Source organism: Cydia fagiglandana, chromosome 19, assembly GCF_963556715.1.
Source record: "Cydia fagiglandana chromosome 19, ilCydFagi1.1, whole genome shotgun sequence".
NCBI lineage: Eukaryota > Metazoa > Arthropoda > Insecta > Lepidoptera > Tortricidae > Cydia > Cydia fagiglandana.
Window position 1 is genome coordinate 6,731,666 of NC_085950.1, and position 24,772 is coordinate 6,756,437.

Sequence of the window (24,772 nt, forward strand, 5' to 3'; positions counted from 1 at the left end):
CTAATAAACTGTAAACCATTTTTCTTAGTTTCTCAAATAATAAAATTGCCATAAGCAACCATATACATACTTCGTCTTTGACTTGGCGGCAGAGGCAGCAAGTTATTTAAAATCAATTCTGCTTACGCTGCCAATTCCAACACCTACGATTAAAGCTTGAACACGCCAAAACGTGGGCACATAAAATTACAAATAAATAGAAAATAAAGGTCTAATGGAGCGAAATATATATTGAATATAATTGAAAATATTATAGTTTATCATGCTAATATACTAGACTATCATTTCAGCCTCAGGATTTGACATGTCACAGACTTCGTGATGACCAGGACACAGGCACTTTGCACGACATGATTACTGTATGCTTAAGTAGTCCAAGCCAGAGTTATTTGCGGATAAGTTGATAATATAACTTTAACGGGTGTCTTTTTCAAATATTCATTGATATGGGCCCAGTCCATTGCCATCCGCCTTCATTTATTACCATCCGCCAAAAGTACCCTTTTGGCATTGTCAGCATGTCCATCATGTTAATACCCCTTCGTCACTGTTATAGTGTAATGACAACACGATGAATGCTACCAAAATAGTAACTGTGAGCTGTGGCTTCTTTAAAATAGGTTTAGGTCATTTTCGCAAATGTTTCTTGCATACATTTCTATAGTCAATGTCCCTTATGCGAATCAATTAACGGCGTCGCTTGATGCAATCACAAGTAGCTGGCTCAACCAATAAATAATGGGGATACTTAGCATTATTTTTATCTTGCAATCTTCGGGAATGTATTAGCAACTCATACAAGTCAAACTTTTTATTTTGTGTATTGCTTGAAGTATGTATTTCTATAGAACCATCGTCTAACACCTAACACGCTCAAATACGTTAAAAATGATCAAACGTTTTAATATCCTACATTTTGCATACAAATTTCATTTAGCACCACTATTTTGGGAGCAGATAAGCTCTTGCTAGCTCTTAATTTAACTTGACTTCTCTTTTTGTACATAAATTTGAGATATTTGTACGTTTTTTGCAACATAAGAAAAATTTGGTTTCGGTCTTTATGTAAGAACGCTGTATTTTCCTAGTTTCTTTTTTTTTCTCATTTGTATCTCGTGTTATTCTGCTTTCTGGTTGTCTTTCCATTCATTGACGTCTCCGCAACATTTCAAAAACACAAAAACTAATCGATCCTCGATATATTAACATTTTCACAAGGTTCTTTAGCCTAATCGACTTTTCCAATTCTATTGGTGCAAAGTGATTTCGCTCAGTTATTGTTTAAAGCTCGTTATCATGAAAACGAATCATACAATTGACAACTATTGTGGTATCATATATTCCTCATACTATAGCGATTTTAATTTAAGTAAAGTAATAAAATTTAACCACCCTTTCCAAAATGTATAAGCAAAAATGTGTGCCCACGTTTTGGCGTGTTCAAGCTTTACAATTAATATTAATTTCATTATTTCGTCGGAACTCATATTAAAGTCAAAAAATCAACAACGCACCATAAATCCAATAAAACAGAATGAATATTTTTCAACTTGACCTCCATAACAATTTAAAAAATATAACTACGCGTGTTTGAGTAGACCTTTTTACCGCTAACGTTTAGAATAAATATTTTAAATGTTTTTATTTGTGTAGTTAAATTTATAATTTAAAATTATAAAATTATATAATGTATTATTTATTAAGTTCATGTTGATTTTATACAAATAAAACTGCAAATTATAGCAAACATTGGTTTTTGTTTTTTTTTTATAGGCGTAGTGGCAGAGTGTCATTACGAACCATAAAGCAAATACTGCCTCTAGTTTTTTTTAATGGATGAATGCCACGACGCTGTGTCACAAATATCTGTGAAATGAAAATTAAAAAAGAGGACTTTGCCGGCCTAGGCCTGCAAGATGTGTATGAAATTCTATTACGACCTTTTGTCCTAGCCGCACCTGAAACGTCATACTTCGCAGCCTATTATAAGGAACATAACATCAATATTTCATTGCATGTTTGAGAAAAAGGTTTTGTACCATCTCACCTCCTTCCACTTCATTCCGCGAATATTTGTACCTTCCCTCGTAAGCATAGCTGCACTATCCGTCTTATTATATTCTTGTAGAGCTTCAGGATAAGTTGCCATGACCAGGCGTGTCTCACTCCGCGATTTCGTCGCTTTGCTACAGGTAGCTAAAAGTGCATCCGTTCGGCCCCAATTTTGGGGTTTGCCATAAGCCACGCGTGGCGCTGTCGCCACCTAGCGGCCATATCTGTGCTGATCGTAACAGACGCGTTTTGTTAGAGAGTGAGTCTTCTGTACTTAGTACTATTATTTATTCTGTGCCATGACAGCGGCGGTTGCTGTTGAAGTTGGCTGAGTTGGTGGCTTTAGATTGCCGTTGATAGCATCTAGTCCTCCAGGAGTATCTCTTAGCAGTAACAGCACTTTGCGGCGCCATGTTGTCCAATTTTCTTTACCTTATAAACGATGAAGTTGACGTAGTTGACATATTGACGGTTCTTGATAGAATTTGTTCTGAAAATTTGAAAATTGCTAACTTATTTTTGAAAAATATTCACGTTATTAACCACAGTTTAGCGAGGAGAAATTAACGTTGTTGCTTTTTTTTACTGTTAGGTTACTAAGCATTTGTAATAAGTCATAGATATAAGAATATATACAGATGCCTTCCAAGCGAGCTGTCAGTGGGACCACTTTTTGTTTAGTGTACGATTAACAAAGCGACCCACTTTGCTGTAGCGATATCGATAAAGTCATATCGATAAACTATCGACATTTCTTGCAATTTTAATTTTACTTCAAAGGTTTAACTATACCTAAAATGAACAAAAACGCTTTTATTCTTTATTGTGGTTATCAGATCACAATTTTATAGTCACGCCCCAGGAGAGAACCAAGGGAAAGTTCAGATACTTAATTAAAATACATAAATACCTACTAAAATAGGTGGTCCGCAATAATTGAAATATTTTATTACATCATAATATATTCATTATCCATTAGCATTTCAATTATGCTTATGTTTAACGAAGATATTGAAGCTTCAATTAATCGCTATTTCGTTCCGCTGTGTAGCGTTTATCGATATATAACATGATTAAAATCGACTTTTCACATCCCTAAAAGAGCACACATATACGTTTTTACGCACACATGCACAACCTGGGTCGTCTAAAAAGGGGCCACTTGGATTTGAAGTCCATCTTGTCAACAGTATGGTTGTCCTTTTTTGACAAACGGCATTTTTAAAAGAGCAAGGAGAGAGAAATGATACTAGTTGCTGCGCCGTGAAAGAGAACAGACAGAGTAGGGGGCTTGTAATAAGTAGATTATATTATAGTATCTGTGGTTGCTTTATCTGTGGTCACTACTTAAAATAAAGATGAGATGAGATATGTCGTCATGTTAATTAACGTAACTGTTGTTTTACTTACTACACCTTATAAAACAAAGTCCCCCGCCGCGTCTGTTTGTTTGCATGTTTGTTCGCGATAAACTCAAAAACTACTGAAAGGATTTTCATGCGGTTTTCATATATCAATAGAGTGATTCTTGAGAAAGGCTTAGGTGTATAATTTGCTAACCCGTGCGAAGCCGGGGCGGATTACTAGTATTATTATATGGCGCAGCCGGTAGGATATGTACGCAATCTTAACAATGTAAATGTTTACTATATAGATCGTCGAATTTTGGGGTGCGGGGCGGAGGGGGTAGAGGATGCATAGGGGCTACCCCCCAGTCCAACCCACATGGCGCGGAACCCCATGGTTATGGAGATATTCATGGTTAAATTTGTATGAAATTACTTTGAAATAAAGGAGTAATGTCCTAATCTCATAGCAGATGTCGAAAGGTGCCGTTTTGTGTTAACACCCCCTCCCAACGACGGTCCATAAAGATTATCCCTTAATAAAACCATTCTCTTGTTCCAGGTTCCCGACAGCAACAATTCCATAGTAAAATTAGCGAAAATGTCAAAGTTAAAACCATAGACTAACACATAGACAATACACCGGAAAGATATGCCCTTTTCCTAGTCAAGTGGATAATAAATCCACTCATATGCACAGAGAGGCCTCCCACGTCTTCAGGGATTCTCTAAAACTACGCCAAAAACTACTACAACGGACGACCACGTACTTTGAAGTGGTAGAATTCGTCAAGAAAGACGCCATCCGATTCTTCACTTACGATTACGAGATACACCAATTGATATGAATATATTTGTAGTCAACGGCTATCATTCGAAGAATCTCGTTAAGCTGAAACTCATTTGATTCCCTGACAATAATATTGACTCACTAATTTTAATTAACTTTACAATATAAAAATCAAAGATGGCGGTGAAAGCAGAGCCGATAGGTCCGAGAAATGGGCATGAGTTAGCTCCTTTGAATACAAGAGCTGATGGAAGCGAGCGGCCTCATGGGGTGACCATTGTCCTGCAGGGCTCCAGGGGGTCCCTACAGAGGGTCCCAGAAGGGCCAGGGGAGGATAGGGCTGCCTGGTCTGGAAAGTTGCAGTTCTTCCTGTCCATTATTGGGTATTCGGTGGGGTTGGGGAATATTTGGAGGTTCCCGTATCTGTGCCAGCAGAATGGCGGAGGTGAGTTTTTTCTTTCTTACATTTACTTTGTTAATATACAATACCAACAGTACATACATAGATTACATATTTAATGTCTCTACTGAAGTATTTGCAGACATAATTATTAATGTATACTCTCATTAGGCTGTGGGTCTTTCATTAAATCGGCATTCATTATCTTAATTGTTTACCAAATTACGCAAGCCATATATGTGATATATGTACCTATGTATATACAAATGTCCTTATATATCTTCGCAACGTTTATCATACGAAGGTTGATATACTCGTAATTTAAATCCAGTTTTAGAAGCATTGATAATTTATTTCGCAATCGAGTTAGATTTGTTTTTTGTTCTTTGGAGTAATTAACAAAATGTCACTTTTAACATTGACACATCAAATCCATATCGTTTCTAGGTCTATTAATTGATGTATCTTAAAGTTCGAATCGGGGAGAACAAATTATTAGCATTGGAACAGTATCCGTAGCACGTAGACGTGCTACGCCGTAGACTCGTAGCGGATCAATAGCGCAGCACCCAAACGAGCTAAAAATAGATTTATGTCCTACGCCTTTGTTGACTTTAAAATAACTTCTACGCAAAACGGTATGTCAAAACCAGTCAAAACAGGTTTAGTTATCATCCAGTATAGGATGACTCACGTTAGACCGGGCCGTGTCCGGGCCGGAGCTTCCGATGCATCGTTTTCTATGGAAAGCATCATGTGATCACCTGTCATGTGCCGGAAGCTCCGGCCCGGACACGGTCCGGTCTAACGTGAGTCATCCTTATTGGTGCTTGGGCATCGATAATTTAAAAGAAAAATTATTTTACCACACCAGCTGGTAAAGGCTCTTGATTGTTCTAAACTGATCAGAAAGTTTCATTTAACCACATGTGTGGCAAAGTAATCAAAAGCCAATTTTAAGTAGTTGCCTTATTCCTCTTTTCTTTTTAAAAAGCGCCTTTGGGCTAGCGACAGGAGCGTGCGACTTTCAATCCGAAAGTCGCGGGTTCAAACCCCGGCTCGTAGTTTTTTGGAACTAATGTACGAAATATCATTTGATATTTGCCAGTCGCTTTTAAGGAAAAGATCGTGAAGAAACCGGAGCAATCCCAATAAGGCCTAGTTTCCCCTTTGGGTTTGGAAGGTCAGATTTTGCAAAAACTAGTGCTTACGTTAAATCATGGGACTAGTTGTCAAGCGGACCCCAGGCTCCCATGAGCCGTGGCAAAATGCCGGGATAACGCGAGGTCTTCCTGCTCAGGGCCACTTGCACCATTCCACTAACCCGGGGTTAACCGGTTAAACCTAGAGTTGCCGTAGTTACCAGTACAATTTTTTTTGTTCTTATTATCTGCAATCGGCTGTTTCAGCCATAATCAGATGTTCTGTCTTCTTCCATTAAATACTCTCTCTTGACTTTGATAGAATTTATCTTCTAGTGCCTTTGGTCTAGCCGCAGTACAATTTGACACTAAGTTATCGGTTTAACCGCTTAACCCCGGGTTAGTGAACGGTGCAAATGGCTCAAAGAGAGAGTCTTATTCCTCTTTTCCTTCAATCGGTTAATAACAATAGTCAATAACAGAACAAAGTGACAGCTTGACTCTGTTACGGTAATTGAATATACGGCCAATATCAGTAAAACATGATCCGTATAGGGTTGCCAGATAGTCGGGATTTGGCGGGATTCTCCCGATTTTACAAGCTTTTATTTCGTTTCACCTGATCGTTGTCTGTCTGTGTGTAATCAAATCTTGCAAGGTTTTGATCCACTTCCCGGTTTCCGATTGAGCTGAAATTTTGCATACTTACGTAAGTCGGGTGACAATGCAAAATTATGGTGTCATCGAGCTGATCTGATGATGGAGACCGGAGGTGGCCATAGAAACTCTATGATAAAACAACGAAACCTAATTGTGTTTGGGGTTCTTAGAATTGTCTCGATGAGTATTAGTTGCCTGTGGAAAAAAAGTACAGTCGGCGATAAAAGCTTGTACCAAAAATGAAATTTTTGCCAAACACTTTTTAGCATGTGTTCCATATTCCCGACAAAGTTAAAATTGACGCCGCGAATTTTTTTGTTTGTCCAAGATCTCAAAGAATTTATACTATTTTAATATAAACGTCTATGGGCAGAGCAGCTGACATAGTGCCAATAATGTAAAATATCGTTGTTTTTAATACAATTACATTTTTTTTCCCGACATAATCCTAAAATTCCGAAATATTGATATTTTTACCCGATAATGTCGCCTTTCGATCTGGCAACTCTGCGTATAACTAAGGCTACCTATAAGGCCGACCATTAAGATCGGAACGATAACATTTAGGTAGTATGCTTTCAATTTTATTACCATCCCTAAAAGCCTGATACGATAGAGCCAGGAATAGCCTCTTTTATAGTCCGTAATGTACAAGGACTAATGATTTTACACTATGTTGTGTAACATTGTTGTTTTTAGTTAAATTTAGAAATAGGTGGTTACGTTTAATACCTATGTTTTAGAGTCTGTCTAAGCATAGAGAAATACAGGGTTACTTTTTTACCAGTAGGTACAATAAATCAACATACGTAATTGTTGCCAAAAATAAAAAATACCAGCATTCTTTGTTACTACTATATTTGGGAACAAAAAAACAAAAATACCAATGCCCGAACTTATCCGCTAAAGTACTAGAAAATGTGGATGCCTTACGCATCAATTAGCAAACGCACGAACTGGCAACTGTTTGTTTACGTCATCGCGCGCGATTTCATACCGTTGACACCTTGTAATTAGTGCAACCAGAAGTTACTAAACTGGTGAAGGATAAATTAATTGATGCGAAATAAAAAATAAAAAAAAATATTTGTGCAATGTGATCTATTATCGATACCAATGATGTGGTAAAATTTATAGTACCGGTAAAAAAGTAACCCTGTATAGTAAGAATAGAATGCTCACTCCATACACCAGTTTTGGTATAAAATAGACTATTATTTTCGCGGTCGACGTCTAGCATCGAGTAGCGGAATTATCAGTCTCGCCACTTGATACTAGAATTATCTAGTGTCGCGATTCGACTCACGATGGTATTGAACAACAATGCACAAATAATTATTATATTAAAAGCAGAAGTTAAAAATAGAGTTCCTTCCGGCAGGTTCCGGTAAATCTGGTTATAATATTAGCTGAAAATTGTTGAGTATTAGACTTTTCGGTCGTCGGAACATCTATTGTTTGTATAGAGTGCGGAGCATGAGCACTCTATAGTCCGTTTTTTTTAGCATTAGAAAGAACTTCGCAGAAGTTCGCTTGTGGTACTAAATCTGGCACTTTTAGCAGTAACAATTTGAAGTAAATTATATGTATTGACCATGCTACATTAGATAATTCAATAATTATTAACAATTAACGAGTCTGATAAAAACTGCACGCTTGCTTCTGCGGAGTTCTTTCTAATGCTAAAAAAAACGAACTATACATATGTATTTTTTCTCTATGGTACAACAAAATTTTCATATTAACTCACATTATAGACGGGACGCAATTACCTTGATTTACCGACGTTTCGACACAGGTTTCACTGGTCGTGGTCGCGGCTGACTGATGTCCCAGCAAATTGTCAAAACAGAGATTTGTGCATCTACCCGACGAAAATTCTGATGTATTTAAAATTTTATAACTAAATTCTCACTTCCAGGTGCCTTCCTCATTCCGTTCCTCATCATGCTGGTGCTGGAAGGCATCCCCCTCTTCCTCATCGAGATGGCCATCGGGCAGAAGATGCGTCTCGGCTCCCTGGGGGTGTGGAACACCATCCACCCCTGGCTGGGGGGGATAGGCATCTCCTCCTGTATAGTGACGCTCTTCGTGGCGTTGTACTACAACGTCATTATCACTTGGGTGTTCTTTTACCTGTTCAACAGTGTTAGGGTGAGTTTATAAAAACTGTCTCATCATCATCATCATCATCATAGGTATCAGCCAGAGGCTTATCGTCATCATGATCATCATCATTTCAGCCTATATACGTCCCACTGCTGAGCATAGGCCTCCTCTCATGCGCGAGAGGGCTTGGGCTATAGTCCCCACGCTAGCCCAATGCGGATTGGGGACTTCACATATACCTTTGAATTTCTTCGCAGATGTATGCAGGTTTCCTCACGATGTTTTCCTTCACCGAAAAGCTAGTGGTAAATATCAAATGATATTTCGTACACAAGTTCCGAAAAACTCCTTGGTACGAGCCAGGATTTGAACCCGCGACCTCCGGATTGAAAGTCAGACGTCATATCCACTCAGCCACCACTGCCAGAGGCTTATAGCATTTAATAACTGGAGCTTTAATAAAATGTACTAACTCTGCCGAAAAACTTGCACAATTGTGCAAACTTTTGTATGGCCTGACATGGCTACTTGTATACGAAAGTATCTGTCTGTCTATTACCTCTTCACGCTTAAACCGCTGAACGGTTTAGTTTGAATTTGGCATAGAGATAGTTTAAGTCCCGGGAAAAAGGGGGGTGGAAATGAGAAAATTAATGAAGTGCCTGCTAATTGGTGTAAACAATTGAGCATAGGTATTATGCTAGAATTGCTATTAGATTTTATCCAGGCGCTGTACTTACACTAGCTGCTGTTACCGATTCCACGCAGACGAAGTCGCGGGCAAAAGCTAGTATTAAATAACTCAGTAGCAGCTAGTAGCCATATTGCCCATATTAGGTAGGCCATAGGTATACTCAGCAAGTATGGTCAGGAATTATATAAAACACAGTCATCAGTTACATAAGATGAACCTTAATAACAAGACTATTACGTACCTATAAAGTATATTATATATAAAGTTATCTCTAGTGATATCAAGTCGAAAAGAAGCCAGACAGATGCGTAAAAGGCGCGTCGTCATGTTTTAGTGCTAACCTACTTAATCGGTCATCCGTTATGGCCCAGATACATTTTTATTATTGACATGACGATTAACTTTTCATATTACGTGAGTGGCTGGTCAAAAATTGCTGTGTCTAAATCGTTCTCGAACAAAATTGCCTACTAAAAATTCGGTCTGACTTCTTATTATACACAGACATAGGTAAGTGGTTATGATAGGCTTATGAATGGATGAATGAAAAACTTTATTTTCAGGCTATTGGCCTGATGCTTATGAGAGGAAAAAGTGAAAAGAGGGTGACAAATGCAGCAAAATGTACTACAAGATTACAGAAAGATAAAGGATATAGGAAATGCATACAAAATTTATAGGATAAACAATTAAACATATATATATTACACAAAAAGGAATGGGGAAAATACACAAAAAAATTGGAAAGAATTAAAAATTGGAACTATAGACCGACCCGACCGCTTAACTGACTCCTCGCCTGCGCGGTAAGGGGGCGACGGGGCGGGACGACTACGGTGGCGGGGAAGGTGCGGGCGGCAGGCGTACAGAGCGGCTACCGCGAAAACCGAAATTCGCAAATTGCGGGGATCTTTCTCTTTTACTCTAATTAAGGCGTAATTAGAGTGACAGAGAAAAATCCCCGCAATTTGCGAACTTCGATTTTCGCGGTTATAGCCCAGCGCCTTAATATTCATATTGTTCCAGATCAACCTCCCCTGGGCCACCTGTCCTACCGACAACAGCAGCGCCCAGATCGAGTGCAACAAGGCCTCAGCCACCGCCTACTTCTGGTACCGCTCGGCCCTGGACGCGTCTCCAAGCATCGAGGAGCCAGGCGCGCCGAAGTGGTGGATCGTGCTCTGTCTGCTGCTCGCCTGGATTGTGGTGTTCTTTATTGTGATGAAGGGGATACAGAGCAGTGGAAAGGTGAGGAACTATGCCCCGTTACCCTGATACAAACGATTGTCCCAGTCCCAACTCATATAAAGAATAGAATAAATTCGTTTATTCGTGGCAAACTAAAACTACATTTCATACTTTCATAAAACGGTTGTCCTAACTCTCATCGTTGCCGTAAAAGACGACTCACTTTGGACCCGGGCCGAGTCCGTCCCGGAGCTTCCAGTGGTTACTTTTCTGTGACATGACAGGCGATCACATGACGCTTTCCATAGAAAACGATGCGTCGGAAGCTCCGGCCCATTGCTTGCTTGATTGCTTTACTCAACTCACGATTCTCAAACTTCACTGACCCTACTGTGACTCTCTCCTTATTCCTACGCCAACATATCACGGGTGCAATGAATAACTTTCAACCTCGGTAAAAAATTTGGTTGTAGCTCTTATTCTTACACACAACTTATACCTACTCAAAACTCAAAAATTAGTCCCATAGCTATTAGGAACTACGGGACATATTTTTGAGTAGGTAAGTTGTATGCACCCATACCTATTTTAACCGAGGTTGGAAGTGATTCATTGCACTCAAGATATTTTAGAGCTGGAATAAGGATATAGCGGAGTCAGTTATGAAGTTGACCCAAAATTTTTTTATTAAGCTATGAGCTTCATCACATATGATTTTGAGTAATTCTATGCATTTCAAGCCTGGGAGGCAATAAGGGGGGGGGGGGGGGGTACAAAGATGGCCGCCACCCGTCATCATCAAAAAAATCTGTTCTGGTCCTGGTGGCTACTAGTGCAAGTTTGGTATCATTTAATAATTTTTTCACCATCTTTTTGCAGTAGGATATTACTAAACATGTATATGTTTAGAAGCTGCATGAATTGCGCTTTATTATAGTATTTTTTGTATGACACTTTTGGCCACTATACAAAAGTTATTAGCTCTCAAAGCAAAAACCTCCATCCCAAATTTGTATCTTTTTACGTTTTTCTTGCAAAATTACTATGAAACTGAAAAAAACAAATATCAGCAATGAATTCTACGTCTTCGGTTTATACCAAAACCATGCTTTGCTAAAATGATACCAAACTTGCCCTAGTAGCCACCAAGACCAGAACAGATTTTTGTGAATGATGACGGGTGGCGGCCATCTTTGTACCCCGCCCTCCTCGACTAGACGCACGCTTCTTATCGCCTCCGAGGCTAGAAATGCTTAGAATTACTCAGAGATCATATGTGATGAAGCTCATAGCTTAATAAAAAATTTTTGGGTCATATATAGCAGCGATCCGTAACTGACTCCAGTAATAGAGTCAAAGCAGGGTCAGTGAGTTTTGAGAATTGTAAGTTTTTACACATGACTTACGTCTAAAAGGGAAGGCTCTTTCGTCCCCTTTAACGCCTGCATTTGTACTCATATCTAATCCCCTTACAAAAGGTCGGCAAAGCAGAAGAACTGCAGCTCTTTCTTTGTTACTGTGTCTGAGTCACGTACGTATACAAATAAGAGAGTTCTTGCCCTATGACGGTCTTCCCAGCAATACATTTTATACTATTATATAATCTGTGATTTTATGCCGGTCATGACCTTATTAAATAACTCTATCAAATTATTTTCATTGTACCTAGGTGGTGTACTTCACGTCGCTGTTCCCGTACGTGGTGCTGACGATATTCTTCATCAGAGGGATCACGCTGCCTGGCTCTGCAGACGGCATCGTGCACATGTATAGCCCGAAGGTACAGCTTTACATTTTATTTTTAGTCAAATGTCGTAGCCAGAGCGTAGTAACTGGCAATTCAATTACCTGACACAAGTTCAAGCAGTTCAAGATATCATTATCAGAGCGGTTCTTAATATAAATGCCGCTTTCATTAATTTTGTGTTTTTTTCATAATTTTTGTGTTAGTTCTAGGTACTCAGAATCACGGGCTCTTTCGATCCTTTTGGGAAAGAAATTATCCTAGATTGTTTTTTTCCTATATACAAAAATATATATGGCGGTAACAAAAAGGAAAGACACTTTTTGGACACTTTTTTAGCTCCTATAAGTATGAAAAAGGGCTTGCGATCCTGACTACAAAATAACCACAAAAGTGGCAAAAATGGACACAAAAAAATTGCAATAAACTTCTTTGTTCTTAGCGCGGCGCGCTCATTCATTCTTCCGCTTTTTTATTCGTCTTTATCAATTATTTTTGACGATAAGATTATCCCCAAATATAGTCGGGCAAACAACTTTTATCAGTAGAAAAGGCGCAAAATTCAAATGTTCTATGGACTAAACATTTCGCGCCTACATTTTTTTTTAATTCGCCGCTTTACTTCTGACGGAAGTTGCTTGACAGACTTTATTCATTTATCCAAAGAAATAATTATATCCAAAGAAATAATTTTGTATTTTACATCATTTTTGTTTCTTTTCAGCTGGAGATGCTCCTGGAGCCCACCGTGTGGCTGGACGCAGCCACCCAAGTGTTCTACTCCTTCGGCCTCGCGTTCGGGTCGCTGATCGCCTTCGGCTCCTACAACCCGCCCGACAACAACTGTGTGCGCGACGTACTGCTCGTGTCTGTGTGCAACGCCCTTACCGCTATATACGCGTCCGTCGTCATATTTAGTATACTTGGGTTCAAGGCGTATACTATGGCGGAGAGGTGCATTGCCAGGTGAGTTTATTTTGTTACTTAGCGCATCCCGACGTATGAAGCGCGCAGCGCGCGCTCCTAAGCCGGGCGCCTTCGGCGCCCTCATACTAAAAGACTCAGGCTACGAAGCGCGCTGCGCACGCTCCAAAGCCGGGCGCCATCGGCACCATCAAAAGAGATGGGTAGTCATTTTTGGTAGTAATTTCGGCTCCTACGACCAACATGACGCAAACTGCCAGGTGACATTAGAATAGTTTTACTCTGTCTTCATGTTTACAAACACAAATATACAAATATGTTTTGTGTGTCTCTCTGTAAATGTTATTTTGATGTGGTGCAACAAGAGGATTTGTATTGTATTGAATTGTTATTGTGTTACTAAATGTCCTCGCGGATGCTTTCTCGTTCATAGCACACTAGAGTCACTACCCTAATAGCATTTTCTTGTAGGGATTTTGTTGGGCCTTTGTTTACGTATTAGTTGGGCAACCGTTATATTTGGCCGTACGATTTGCTGGAGGGCCCTCGACAAAGGTCCTCCCGAAGATTCCCAACAGAGGGCCATTAGAGTAATTTTTTCGTTGGGCCTATTTAAATAAATCATACAATTAATCAACGGTGGTGGTTTTGGTTGGGCCGTGGTTGGGCCTATACACATTTGTTTGATGGTTGGTTAATTGTTACATTTGGCCGTACGATTTGCTGGAGGGCCCTCGACAAAGGCCCTCCCGAAGATTCCCAACAGAGGGCCATTAGAGTAATTTTTTCGTTGGGCCTATTTAAATAAATCATACAATTATTCAACGGTGGTGGTTTTGGTTGGGCCGTGGTTGGACCTATACTCATTTGTTTGATGGTTGGTTAATTGTTACATTTGGCCGTATGGCTTGCTGTAGGGCCAACTGCAAAAAAATAAAAAAGGGCAATTTTTTCGTTGTTCTTCTGTTTGCAAATTCAAGAATTACCCAACGGCAAGTCAGGTAGGTCGGTAGGCAGTCGTGCACCAGATTGAAGGCCCAACACAGCTTGTCCCACAAAGGGACAACATTGTAACTTTAACGTTGGGCCTTGGGTAGGATTCTTACAATATTACCGTAGGTAAATTGTTGTGTAATTTATAGTGTGCCTACCTACAGTCTAATTATGTAATGGGCTTTTGTTTACGAGTCCTACAGTTACCCTACGTTAAGTAAGTGGTTGTGTAATACGACGTTGGGCCTTTGCTGATAAATATGTATTACAATTACACTACGGTAGGCATTGGTTGTATCCACATGAAGGCCCTAGGCAGCAGTTGTTGTTAATCTTCTCTGTATCGTTCCAATTTTAGTATATGTACTGCCGAAGCAAGTACACTTACTATACACTCTAATTTGTATACATACTAACCGCACTTCGAAACTTCGTAAGCGAGATTTATGGTTTTTGAGATTTAAATTGAGAAAATGTTGGTAAAATACATTTTTTTAAATTTATGTATAAATTTTATAGTTATAGCTATTAGATTTATAAGTTACTTATAAAAAATATTATGATTATATCCGGAATAATCGGGAAAATAACTATAACTTCGATGTTTGGAGACAGTAACGCCATCTAGTGACGCCACAAGCATACTCAACTGGTATTGTTGGGCATCAGTACCACAGCCAATGTTGGTAAATGCGATATTTGTGCTCACTGGGCCAACGAATGTTATCGTTGTTTAGCCAACGTTACCAAAATACACAAAGGTCCATTGTTGGGCATCCGTGCCACAGCCAATGTTGGTAAATGCGGTATTCGTCACCATTGGGCCAACGAATGTTATCGTTGTTTAGCGAACGGTAGCAAAATACACAAAGGCCCATTTTTGGGCCTCAATGCTACAGCCAATGTTGGTAAATGCGATATTTGTCATCATTGGGCCATCGTATGATATCGTTGATTAGCCAACGTTACCAAAATAAACAAAGGCCCATTGTTGGGCATCAGTGCCACAGCCAATGTTGGTAAATGCGATATTTGTCATCATTGGGCCATCGGATGATATCGTTGATTAGCCAACGTTACCAAATAAACAAAGGCCCGTTGTTGGGCATCTATGCTACAGCCAATGTTGGTAAATGCGATATTTGTCGTCATTGGGCCATCGGATGATATCGTTGATTAGCCAACGTTACCAAAATAAACAAAGGCCCGTTGTTGGGCATCAATGCTACAGCCAATGTTGGTAAATGCGATATTTGTCGTCATTGGGCCATCGGATGATATCGTTGATTAGCCATCGTTACCAAAATACACAAAGGCCCATTGTTGGGCATCAGTGCCACAGCCAATGTTGGTAAATGCGATTTTTGTCATCATTGGGCCATCGGATGATATCGTTGATTAGCCAACGTTACCAAAATACACAAAGGCCCATTGTTGGGCATCAATGCTACAGCCAATGTTGGTAAATGCGATATTTATCGTCATTGGGCCATCGGATGATATCGTCGATTAGCCAACGTTACCAAAATAAACAAAGGCCCATTGTTGGGCATCAGTGCCACAGCCAATGTTGGTAAATGCGATATTTGTCATCATTGGGCCATCGGATGATATCGTTGACTAGCCAACGTTACCAAAATACACAAAGGCCCATTGTTGGGCATCCGTGCCACAGCCAATGTTGGTAAATGCGGTATTCGTCACCATTGGGCCAACGAATGTTATCGTTGTTTAGCGAACGGTAGCAAAATACACAAAGGCCCATTGTTGGGCATCACTGCCACTGCCAATGTTGGTAAATGCGATATATGTCATCATTGGGCCAACGAATATTATCGTTGTTTAGCCAACGGTACCAAAATACACAAAGGCCCATTGTTGGGCATCTGTGCCACAGCGAATGTTGGTAAATGCGATGGTGGGCCAATACAAAATTAACGTTGGCTACGGAACGAACCTCATCCCAACGTTTTCCCTACCGTTGGCACCGTGGGCCCCAACGAAAATGCTACTAGGGTATAGATTAGCAATTCCCTACCTAGTGTAGGTACTTAATTCTATCATTTTTGCCTTTTTTTCAGCTCCATCGAGATCTTGGCACACAACAACGTCCCCGGATTCTACCCTAACACGACCTTCGACTACTACAGAGAGCATTACCCCGATCTGGTCAAAGAGAACATCACGAGCCGACTCAATCTGTCGGATTGCAGCATGAGCAAGCAGCTTAATGAGGTATGTCATCATCATCATAACTTAAGAGCTTTGCATCGCCAGTCATTTCTTTCTTGTGCCAGTCTTTTAATTTCCTCATACGAGGAAATCCTCCTCCTCATTTAATGAACTGGTATGTGTGTGTAACAATCAAATTGCCAATCAGATCAGCCAATTGAAATTCAATTGCTCTAAACCGTCTCCGTTAAAACGTTCGTTGTTTTATTGTATGGGAAACTAGTTTTCTGCTGAGTGGCTTTGATCAGTCCGTCGATTGTGTTTGGTGTAAGTGGCCCAAATTAAACTATTATCCGATTGGTTGTTTGATAATAAGCATTTAAACTAATTGTCATTTAGAGCAATGGCCATAATTGGCCAATTAGCATCCACAACAATTTCATTGGCACAAACAGATCAAGCGGTCTCATCTCAGCTAAACAACATTGACTACACTGATACAATTTCTTTTACAAAACAACCTCTTAAAAAACGAAACTGACCTCGGACTAGGCGGTCGCTCCCGAATCAATGGTCCTCACCTACAAATTTTATACCAAGTGTTTTTGTGTTTCTTATGGTATGCTATCCTTCTCTAACTCGCTACCTAATTTTGGGCGCTAGAAGAGCGTAACTATACTTAAATGCTTAAATGCGTTCAATTTTACCTCTACAACACCTAATTAACCACTCACTGGTGGATGACACTTTACTGGTTTTCGCATCGACCATTCACGGGTTGACCGCCACTTGAAGGGTTAATAGTTTTTAGTCGGGCTATAGGTAACCATTTTATTGAAAATATATTACTACGTACGTTGGTATTAAGTCATTGGTAGAAGAGAGTAATTGTTCTTCTGCTTCTTGTACTTTATAACGAAATAATTGCATTTTTTCTGAAGTAGCTTTGTAAAATTTCCTTTCTCTATTCCTGCAGGCGGCCGAGGGCACAGGCCTAGCCTTCATCGTGTTCACCCAGGCCATCGTGGAACTGCCCTTCGCCCCGTTCTGGTCCATCATCTTCTTCTTGATGCTGCTGTCCCTGGGCCTGGGCAGCCAGATCGGCATCATGGAGGGCATGCTCTGCACCATCTTTGATATCGAGTTCTTTAAGAGGATTAGCAAGCCGATTATTACTGGTGAGTCTCTATTAAAATATGGTACCTAAGGCAATATCTGAGCAGTTTAAGAAGTCTCTGACTAGTACCAATCAAGCAGAATGTAAAGTAGTAGTAAGTTTCAAAGTAGTGCCGAAGTGTATTATTAAAAGCTTTTATTTAACTTGCAATATACCTATGTAAGTATGTATGTAGTTAGACTTATGTAACTATGTTTGTACGGGTCAAATCTTGCAAATTTAATTTGACCTTCTTCCCAACTTCCTATGAAGCTGAAAATTTGCATACATATCAGTGGCGGCGCGTCAAACATATCCATAGGCAAGCCGGGGCTAATTTGGTTTACATATTTCCTTTACAACTCTGAATAAACGTCCAAAAACAGGCAAGCCGGTGGAAATCGGCTTTTATGGACGCGCCGCCACTGATACATATATAAGTCGGGTGACAATGCAATATTATGGTACCGACAACCTGATCTGATAATGGAGACAGGAGGTGGCCATAGGAACTCTGTGAAAAAACAACGCAACTCAATTCTGTTTGGGGTTTTTAGAATATTATTGTATCAATGAGTATTAGTTGCCTGTGGAAAGAAACGTACAGTCAGCAATAAAAGCTTGTACCAAAAATGTTTTTTTCGCCAAAAACGTATTTTTCACCCTAGTTCTTTAGGAAATACCTACATAGGTAGTCCTTTATCACGCTCATATCTGCACAAAAACCTCTCATTTTCTCAGGGATCGTATGTGTCTTCTGCTTCGTAACTGGCTTGATCTTTACGACGGGCGCGGGCGAGTACTGGCTCAAGATGTTCGACTCGTTTGCCGGCACCATCGGCCTGGTGGTGGTCGCGCTTTTGGAGATGGTCTCTGTCATTTACATCTATGGACATGAGAAGTAAGTCCACACTTTGCTGATCATTTATTCTCTTTCTTATTCCGCCATCTGTTTACTGATATTAAAACTTTCTTCGTAAGTGTTTAGGTACTTAAGTTATAGTTTGTCTAAGGACTGTCCCATTTCAACAGTGGCGTAACAAGGGGGGGGGGGGGGGGGGTTGGAGGGGGCACGTGCCCCGGGTGCCGTCCAAGGGGGGGCGCCAAAATGGGCAAAAGACTACCTCTCCGCCTTGCCAAAGGCACAGCACGGACGGATACTTTCGTCAGTCGTATTTACCAGTTTTACCACCACTGTGAAGTGTGAAATGCGGATGGTAATCTGGCCCTCCGGCAAATTTGGTGCCTGCCCCGGGCGCCATATCCTCTAGCTACGCCACTGCATTTCAAACATAAACATAGAGAGTCATACTATCTTTGTATTACACTAGTACTAGCACCCAAAACAAAAGGATGAGTAGGTATAGTTTTTTTGTTCTTATTTACTGACAAATTGGTTTGACCAACGATACCTATATTGTGTCATATTATTTTGTTTGTCCCTTATGGTAATGCCTATTTGTCAAGCAACATTGCCTATTGCCTATTTTACTTTTACTTAGTTTGCTTGAATCAACAGTAATGCAAAAGTTGCACGGTTCCTATACCAACCTTTACTTGTCATCGGCGTTGACTTAATTGTTTGTGGTTTAAACGATAAGTGTCTCACCACCAGTCATACTTCTAACTGTTGAGTACCGGCATCTTCTTACTGGGTCAAACAGATCACTGTGTTACGTTCTTTCCTGTGGACATACACAAAGTTAAGGGCTATAAAGATTAATTTTCTTATTTAACCCTTATCCACGTAAAAAGGTCCTCCTTTTATTTACAGAACTATGATAAAATCATTACTTACATGCCCACAAGCTGTTAACTATTGCCCACAGGAGAGAAAACTAGCGTGTTCGCGCGAACTGTACATTTTTCTCCCCTGTGGGCAATAGTTAACAGCTTGTGGCCATGTAAGTAAAGATTTTATCATAGTTCTGTAAATAAAAGGAGGACCTTTTTAGGTGGGTTAGGGTTAAATAAGAAAATTAACCTTTATAGCCCTTAACTTTGTGTATGTCCACAGGAAAGAACGTAACACAGTGGTCTGTTTGACCCTACTGTACATGAGAGTTTCATATGTTTCCGTCTGTCTAAGTCACCCTGACCTGGATCGGAGCGCAATACAATTTGGTTGCTAATATAGCCAATACTACATGTTTGCAAAGTGCCAAGATTGCCGTGGTCAAAAGCCGTGTAGAAGTCTATATCTTTAGGTATTTAAATAAAAGTAAACATAATCTACCCTCAAATGGCTCCTTAAGCCAGTTGAGGGTAGATGAAAACATTACATGATCAAATAATGTAGGTTAAAGTCAGGTCGTTCAGTGGCAGATCCAGGCGGTTTTGTATTTGGTTGGTTAACCAATAAATGTTATAACTACCCGAAATACAAAATGTTTGTTTACTTTTATTTAAATACCTAAAGATACAGAGTATAGTAGTAGGGGAATTTATTTATTAATAATCTCCAGGTTCTCGAATGACATCTACGAGATGACGGGCTACCGCCCCGGTCTCTACTGGCAGCTGACGTGGCGCTACATCGGACCCTGCGTGGTCTCCTGCATCCTGGTGTCCTCCATCATTTCCATGATCTACTCGCCTCCCACCTACGGGGCTTGGAATGCTGACGAGGTATGTGATTGACAATCTTCTTCGTCTACCTAGCGTTATCGCGGCCTTTGCCAGGGTCCAGTTAATTAATCTCCAGGTTCTCGAATGACATCTACGAGATGACGGGCTACCGCCCCGGGCTCTACTGGCAGCTGACGTGGCGCTACATCGGACCCTGCGTGGTCTCCTGCATCCTGGTGTCCTCCATCATTTCCATGATCTACTCGCCTCCCACCTACGGGGCTTGGAATGCTGACGAGGTATGTGATTGACAATCTTCTTCGTCTACCTAGCGTTATCGCGGCCTTTGCCAGGGTCCAGTTAATTAATCTCCAGGTTCTCGAATGACATCTACGAGATGACGGGCTACCGCCCCGGGCTCTACTGGCAGCTGACGTGGCGCTACATCGGACCCTGCGTGGTCTCCTGCATCCTGGTGTCCTCCATCATTTCCATGATCTACTCGCCTCCCACCTACGGGGCTTGGAATGCTGACGAGGTATGTGATTGACAATCTTCTTCGTCTACCTAGCGTTATCGCGGCCTTTGCCAGGGTCCAGTTAATTAATCTCCAGGTTCTCGAATGACATCTACGAGATGACGGGCTACCGCCCCGGGCTCTACTGGCAGCTGACGTGGCGCTACATCGGACCCTGCGTGGTCTCCTGCATCCTGGTGTCCTCCATCATTTCCATGATCTACTCGCCTCCCACTTACGGGGCTTGGAATGCTGACGAGGTATGTGATTGACAATCTTCGTCTACCTAGCGTTATCCCGGCCTTTGCCAGGGTCCGCTTAGTTATTTAATCTTTAGGTTCTCGAATGACATCTACGAGATGACGGAGTACGGGGCAACATTGTCCTATTTTTTTTGGTCTTGAATTACGTTTTGCAGTAGAGTACGCACAACACAAGCCTTATTGAGCTTACTGTGGGACTAGGTCGATTTGTGTAAAATTGTCCTATAATATTTATTTATCTTTGTGGTTGTGACATTTGTAACGCAGGGCCGCGTGGTGAAGACCCCCTACCCCGACTGGGTGCTCCTCATCGCCCTCTGCATGATCCTGGCGGGGATCCTGCCCATCCCTGTGGTTCTGCTGCTGCGCCGCTTCCAATGCCTCGCCTTCGACGTGGACATCCACCAGGGCAGCATCAGGAGGATCGAGACCACCGTGTCCACTAAGGAGATGATGAGCGATCAGGATGTGAGTATATGGAGTTGAGGGTTCATGCCCGTTTTTATTATTATTTAAACTTTTTTAATTCTGTGACAAAATTTCTGATATTATTTAAACTTTTGCACTCGAGTAATTTTTTTTATTATTTACATTTTTTCACACTGTGTCAATTTTACGTCAGCTAGCCGCGACATTGAAAATTAAAATTTGGTCATCTGGATTACTTGCATATTTGAATAAAGGCTAGTTCGAAATACGTTAGTAATTTAGTCGAATGTCGACTATTTGTGACGTCCCACGGCAAAAGGTACCTTAAGGCAGTTGGCGCTTACGCTATTATTAACGCGGCTCCAATATTATTGCGGCGCTATGCGACGTCCAGCCGCCATAAGGTACCTTTTGCCGTGGAACGTCACATTTGTGATTTTTTCATGCCTAAAGGGTCTATGCTGCACGTGGATCATAAGATTCATAAGGACCTTTTAGACATGCAAAGTCACAAATACTCCCCACTCGACTAAAGTAGTCCAAACTAGCCTTGATAGAGAGACATACCTATAGACGAACGAACTGACGAACTGGTTATATGTTAAGCCGTAAATCAGCAATTTCGCTATGTGGCTCTCTATCGCTCTTGCTAATTTGAGCGATAGAGAGCCAGATACGAACGGTTATAAAACTTTGTAAATTGAAGTTGTCTATTATACCTATCTATCACTCGAAGAAGGAAGAACACTAAAGAGACAACCCTTTGTCATTTCTTGTATAGCTACAATAATTGTATTATTAATAAGTATCTTTGTAAATAAATATTAATGCTCACACGCACTAGCGTAAAATCGCTGCAGACTTTTTACGGGCTGACTATAGTAACTATACTATAGTCAGCCCGTAAAAAGTCTGCAGCGATTTTGATAGCCCACGCAGTGCAAGTGTCATTTTAAACGCCAAACTTCTATGAAATTATGACGTATAAATAATACTTACGCTGCGTGGGCTATCAAATCCGCTGCAGAATTTAATTGGTGCGACTATATACCAAAAGTCTGTTGTTTCGTTGTTGCTATTGTAAATATCATAATTATGTGAAGAAACCGAAGTTACTAAACTGTTTCGATGTAAACAGTTGGGAAGCTTCTCATGCCAGCAATTTACTCTGTGGTTAAATATTATGTTGTATGAATATGTCACCTTCCATAGCCAAAAATTACGTCTTAGACCGCGTAGCCAACATGCCAATCGCTTACGATCCGTAGCGATCGAAAGGCAACTGTCACTGTCGCACTAATATGGAAGAATGATAGAGAGATACAAAGCTTTTCGTTGTCGTAGCGATAGCAATTGTCACCTTGGCTAGGCCGGCTGGATTTGGAGATTTTTTTTCAATAAGAGAGGTGAGATTTGGCTCAATCCCCTCTCGCATCTCCCCCTTACCGCCAAAATAAAACACCCTAAACTAAATAATTGACTAGATTTGGGCCGTTCTCGAGAACGTTCCGCCGTTTCTTATGGGAAATACCCATTCTCAATCGAGAAAGTTTCCGATACAAAAGGGAGAGCGTTTCCGATACAAAAGGGAGAACGTTCTCGATAAAGGCACAACTGTAAATTAAACATACAACACGAATGTTTCGGTAAAAGAGTGTTGCTGGCGTATGTGTGCTAGTCTGCTAGTGTGTGTGTGCGTTAGGTGTTGTCGCCGGAGTCCGCGCCGCCTGCGCCCGCGCAGCTTGTTGCTGAGGCCGCTACAAGATTCACCATCGGGGACTTTGATGTGAGTACCATGACTTTATGTGGCCAATCGGCTATATAACGTTTTAAATACATCGTCGGGTGACAAGCAAAACTCACTAAGTACTCTCAAAAAATTAAAGTAACAATGCATTTGTTACACTTGTAACACGGTTTATTGTCCAATAATTTCAGTGATGTTAGTTAATGACTTTTGCTTGTCACCCGACGACATAATCAATTTTAATATTTTGAAAGAAGCAAGTAAAAATTAATGTTAAATAAAAATAATTGACCCAATTATTTGAAGGGAATTTCAATTGGGGTTGAAGCTATCTTAACCTTTTGAACGCTTTACGTCATAAACAAAAACTTCGCTCACACGCCAAGGTTCCGGGCGCAAGCGAGCTAATGTAAACCTTACTTGAAAGTGTGAAGGTTATTAACTTTGAAAGCGTACGCCATAACACTTATAGATGTTCATGGCGCTGTGGGCACGATTAGTTACGACGCCTTAACCCTTAAATGCATAGTGTTGCCAAATGTCTACAAACCATTATACAGCTCACAGTTTTAAAATAAAAAGTCTTACGTTCTTGAACGCACCTTTATACCAAACGTTAAGTAATAGGGTGATGATTTAAGGGTTAAATTTAAGCAATATTTTCATTTATAAAAATTACATTCGTTTTAAGACGAAAAGTCGGCAAACTTGGAAAAATCCATAAGTTGATAATTTTTAGTATGTGATTTTGAACGGTTTTTTCGGGGTATGGAATTATTTTATATTTAACAACTTTATCATAGGTATATCACAAATAGTGTACCTTTCTAATGGTTGTAAAAAATTTCATTTATATATTACTGAAAATTACATATTTACATAAATATGATTTAGCCAATTCAACTTCTAACACTGATTTCGCAGTGAAAATCGAAGTTATATTTTTTTTAGTATTTTTCCTAGAATCGGCAAACAATTATGTGATACATGTATAAATTTCGGGCAAAAAGAAAAAATCATGCATTTAAGGGTTAAGGTGTTATTGGCGTTCAAAAGGTTTAAGATGTATTACTTAGAATTTCTATAGGTACAGTCGTATGATATGTTTATAGTAAGTTGCAAAAGTGTAAACACATCTTTGACGTCGACTGTATCTATAACTTACAAATCTGTAAATACAGGTGTAGTGCATAATTATTTGTCATCGTATTTTCACGGAAACGTACGAACGTGTACCTATTGCTTTTTCCAGCAAGTAGCATATAGCCCCCTCCAGACTATGCGCGTGAATCGCGGCTTCACGCCGCGATTCGCGCACGAGTGTGGACGAGGCTTAACAAATACGAACGTTACCACAGAATAAATAATAGTACTAGGTACAGAAGACTCACTCTCTAACAAAACGCGTCAGTTACGATCAGGACAGATATGGCCGCTAGGTGGCGACAGCGCCACGCACTACGACTTATAGCAAACCCCAAAATTGGGGTCGAACGGATGTACCTACTTTTAGCTACCTGTAGCAAAGCGACGAAATCGCGGAGTGAGCCACGCCTGACGTAACTGAGAAAATACGATGGAAAACAATTACGCACTACATATGCTTGTGTACAGAATATTTTTTTATGCTAGTGTGTTTTGTTTAATCCGATAACACAGGGGGTGGACAGCGACGACCAGCGACCCAGCAAGCGTGTGCCGACCAGCATCGCTCGCGCTAGGCCGAAAAAATAAATGTGTGTTTGTATGCTAGTGTAAGTTTTGTGGGCTTGCTTTCGTTTTTATACCGTCAGGTCTTAAATGTGCCTTTTACCCATTAACAAAAGCATGTACTTATTTATGTGACATTAGTCCCATTTTGTTGTATCTCTTTTTTGT

The 24,772-nt window shown here is 40.4% G+C and overlaps 1 protein-coding gene and 1 long non-coding RNA gene across 2 annotated transcripts in view; one reads left to right on the forward strand and one right to left on the reverse strand.

Annotated features, from left to right (window-relative positions):
* The window catches only part of LOC134674013 (uncharacterized), a 176,741-nt gene extending 168,490 nt beyond the window's left edge, over positions 1-8,251 (reverse strand). The window contains exon 1 of the long non-coding RNA XR_010099548.1: positions 8,216-8,251. This is a non-coding gene — a long non-coding RNA (uncharacterized LOC134674013). The remainder of the gene's footprint in view (positions 1-8,215) is intronic.
* Positions 1-24,772, forward strand: part of LOC134673995 (sodium-dependent neutral amino acid transporter B(0)AT3) — a 69,459-nt gene that overhangs the window by 34,737 nt on the left and 9,950 nt on the right. Inside the window, exons 2-13 of the mRNA XM_063532050.1 lie at positions 3,961-4,633; positions 8,312-8,544; positions 10,220-10,441; positions 12,051-12,161; positions 12,850-13,091; positions 16,124-16,277; positions 17,191-17,392; positions 18,112-18,271; positions 19,836-19,998; positions 20,986-21,186; positions 22,850-22,933; positions 24,554-24,630. Coding sequence (XP_063388120.1) covers positions 4,366-4,633; positions 8,312-8,544; positions 10,220-10,441; positions 12,051-12,161; positions 12,850-13,091; positions 16,124-16,277; positions 17,191-17,392; positions 18,112-18,271; positions 19,836-19,998; positions 20,986-21,186; positions 22,850-22,933; positions 24,554-24,628 — 2,115 coding nt within the window. The 5' untranslated portion in view covers positions 3,961-4,365 and the 3' untranslated portion in view covers positions 24,629-24,630. The remainder of the gene's footprint in view (positions 1-3,960; positions 4,634-8,311; positions 8,545-10,219; positions 10,442-12,050; positions 12,162-12,849; positions 13,092-16,123; positions 16,278-17,190; positions 17,393-18,111; positions 18,272-19,835; positions 19,999-20,985; positions 21,187-22,849; positions 22,934-24,553; positions 24,631-24,772) is intronic.